Source organism: Myotis myotis, unplaced genomic scaffold (genome assembly GCF_014108235.1).
Source record: "Myotis myotis isolate mMyoMyo1 unplaced genomic scaffold, mMyoMyo1.p scaffold_m19_p_3, whole genome shotgun sequence".
Lineage (NCBI taxonomy): Eukaryota > Metazoa > Chordata > Mammalia > Chiroptera > Vespertilionidae > Myotis > Myotis myotis.
The window spans coordinates 157,946,294-157,949,760 of NW_023416335.1; the positions used below are offsets into that span (position 1 = coordinate 157,946,294).

Here is a 3,467-nt window from a genome sequence, read left to right on the forward strand (position 1 = left end):
TGGAGTGTAGCTCCATACACCAAAAAGTGGTTGGTTCAATTCCAAGTCAGGGCGCATAAGGGAGGCAAACCATCCATGTTTCTCTCTCACATCATCTTTCTCTCTCTCTCTCCCCCTTCCTCTCTCTCAAATCAATAAAAAACATATCCTCGGGTGAGGATTAAAAAATGTTTTTAAGAAAAGATTATATGAGAACTAGGCAGACTAAATTTTATAACTAGAAATACCGAATAAGAAGTTTCAATCCAATTTCTTTTCATTCTCTGTCTTCCAAACAATCTGATTATTCAGAAATTCTTTTCATAACTTTCAATCTCCTGGAAATTGATGAACCATCTCTTTCTCTAGAAAAAAAGAAAACATAATAATACAGAACACCAAAGCACACTAGATACAAGACACCTCAACTCCCATTTCACTAGAGTCCTATTACTCTAAGAAATAGAAATGCATGTAGGAAAAAATGTGGGATTTTCATGCATCCTAAGATTTAACACCATTTCCCTGCTCTAAAAGTAGGCAGCACCAAATAAATTCTATTTTACATGAACTAATACAAAACTCTAGGTTTTTACAGTCTGTCCAAGTTGACAGCCATAGAGGTAAAATGACCCAGACTGTGAACTGATGTCAAAAGTTAATTATGAATTTGAGGGGGGGAAAGTTAATTATGTAAGTGTTGCTCAGTGGTTGGGCATCTGACCTATAAACCAGCAGGTCACGGTTCGATTCATGGTGAGGGCACATGCCGGGGTTGCAGGCTTGATCCCCAGTGTGGGGCGTACAGGAGGCAGCCAATCAATGATTCTCTCTCATCATTGATGTTTCTATCTCTCTCTCCCTCTCCCTTCCTCTCTGAAATCAATAAAAATATATAAAAATAAATAAAATAAAAGCTGTTGAGCAAAATATGATACTTTAAAAAAAATAAATTTGTAGAGGTCTTCGCCCAGGTTATGGCCCCGCTTCCGGAGATATGATGTGCCCACTAGTGCCCTCTAGGGGTTCCTTGGATGAGGATGTATTGGATGACTCCTTGCTGGGCCTGAGTGAAGAAGATGATGGCCATTTCAGCTTCACGGAGGAAGAGATAGAGAAGTACTTGAGGGATGATGATCTATCAGATGAGGACGAGGAAAATTCATTGGACAGCCTTGGACCAGTAGCTGAGACTCCTGGCCTCTTCAAATTACCTCCGAGTACATCAGTTGGTCAGGGACCAACTCCTACGAAACCATTAAACAGACCCTTTGCACTAGAAAAGAATCTTGTAAAATTAACAGTTGTTGCACCATTTAATCCAACAGCTTGTGATGTTGTGCTTAATAAGGACAAGACTGATACAGCCAAAGATATTGAAAAACCCTCTTCCCTTGGAGAAGGGATGAGAGAAGATGGTCTTAGCCCAAATCAGAGCAAACTTTGCACTAATTCTGAAGGGATCATCCCAAATAACTCTTCCTGGGATGGGCCCTCGCTCCTTTCTCCTTCAAGTAATAACTTTCAACAAACTGTCCCTGAAAAAAGTATGCCTGATAGTAAGAAACCTACACCTGTAATCACTCAGATCTTGGGCCATTCAGAGACTCCTCATTTAGGGTCATCCTGGAGAAATGGATCACATAAATCAAGTTGTGAAATGAAGTTTCCAGTTGTTACCAGTTCATCAAACAAAGATATTCTTGACAAGGATTCTGGGAAGCTGAAAGTTCCTGAGAGAATAGGCAAAGTCATTCCTGTTCTGCAAGCCCAAACAAGGACTAATGTTTCGACGTTTTCACAATCAGATCTAGAACGGAAGAAGCAAACTTACGTCAGGAGTGCTTTTGCTCATATAAAAGACTCAGTGGATTCTAACCAAGGTGTCTTGGTGGAACTGTGTTCTTTGATGGATCGAGTTCATCATATGCATAACCATCCGCATCCTTCGGACCTCACCATTCGAAACTATTCCCGGTTCCAACAGAAACCTCTGGAAGATACAGTCTGATTCAGTGGGTTAACAGGAGCGAGCGAAGCCACCAGCAGTTCCAGAGTCTCTAAGATATCCAGTACAGTCCGTGTGTCTCACCCCATTAGCAGTGAAAGTCCCTGTCCGGGTCCTGTCCAGAGCAGCATCTCATCTTCTGCTGTTTTGTGCTTGGCAGATTTTGAATTTTATTTTTCACAAGATTTTTATTTAAAGAATCTTTTGCCTTTTGGAAATGCCCACTGCCGACTTGAAATGTTTTGTATAATATCCTCCAGGCGTGCGTGTGTGCGTGCATGTGTTTAAGCAGTGTTAAGATGATACAGTTTTTATTTGTTTCTTTACAGCATAGCTAAAATTAATCATAGCTGGAATAAGTAGCATTGCAACTGTCTAGTTCCCCATAGATAACCCAAGTTCTGAAGAGACAGTGTTTTGCTTAGGCCAAAATCTAGGACTCATGTTCCTACCTTCCTGCTACAAAAGGGTTTAAGCCTGAATCTGTAATGGGAGCATCGCCTTTGCCAAATCATATGAGTGACAGGTTAACTATAAAATGTGACAATCACATTTCCTCTTTGCTCAAATAATTCTGTTTTTCCAAAGCTTTAGCAGCTTAATTAAATCTGTTGGACTGGAGGAGGAGAGAACTGTTCTCTAGCAGTTAACATAATATTCTTCAAGGAGAAAAAAATAGCCAAAGAAAACTCATTATTAGGCATGTCTGCCTTAAAGAAGCTGGTGGGTAAAATCTGGAGTTTTAATATGTTTTTAAAGATGCATATCTTACATTTGGTGTTGGCCTCTAAGTCTAGTATTTCATGTGGAATCGTTACTGTATTTTATGTTACATACATTTAACTGCCTACCTACCTTTCTTCATCCAGGATGACATTCTCACCACAAGGGGTATTGATAAAGCAGAGTAAAAATGTGTTTATGTAGTTTACTTAGAGGTAAAGAGCCAGAAATAACCTGCAATTTTCCATCTAATGCAGGCCCTGCTTTGAGTTTTTGTCAGGATCAGTTATGAAACAAGTCTGGTGCCTCCTCTTTATCATGGTTTTTCCCTTGTAGCAGTTATTTTTAATGTGATTAAATTTTTAAAAAAAATAATAAATTTGTAGTCCCTAGCTGGTTTGGCATTTTGTACAAACTTTTTATGTTTTTAACTCTGCTTGATTGCCCCACCTCTTGGACCCAGACTGTGAGCTCCTAGGAAGCAAACACCAAGTTTACTAATCTTTTTATCTTTAACTTCTAAACATACTTTATGCTCAGGAATGTTAGCTGAAAGAATACAATTTTCACTTCCTTTTAAGCATCTCCGATGGGAAAGAGAATTCCCAATGAATACTGAGAGAACACTGCCATCTCTTGGGTAAAAGAGGTCATGCATCTTTTAGCAAATACTGTAACAGGAAAACAAAGCATAGAATTTGTACTCTGATCAAACGTTTGAAATTTAAACCTAGCTCTGCCATTTGCTGTATTAAAC

At 39.2% G+C, this 3,467-nt stretch overlaps 1 protein-coding gene across 1 annotated transcript; it reads left to right on the top strand.

Annotated features, from left to right (window-relative positions):
- The first annotated feature begins 976 nt into the window (after positions 1-976).
- LOC118650221 (S100P-binding protein-like) lies at positions 977-1,990 on the top strand. Its single transcript, XM_036298369.1, has one exon. The coding sequence runs from the start codon at positions 977-979 to the stop codon at positions 1,988-1,990; it is 1,014 nt and encodes a 337-aa protein (XP_036154262.1).
- Positions 1,991-3,467: the final 1,477 nt, after the last annotated feature.

Coding starts and splice junctions, on each gene's coding strand:
- LOC118650221 (XM_036298369.1), top strand. CDS start 977: ATGATGTGCCCACTAGTGCCCTCTAGGGGTTCCTTGGATGAGGATGTA.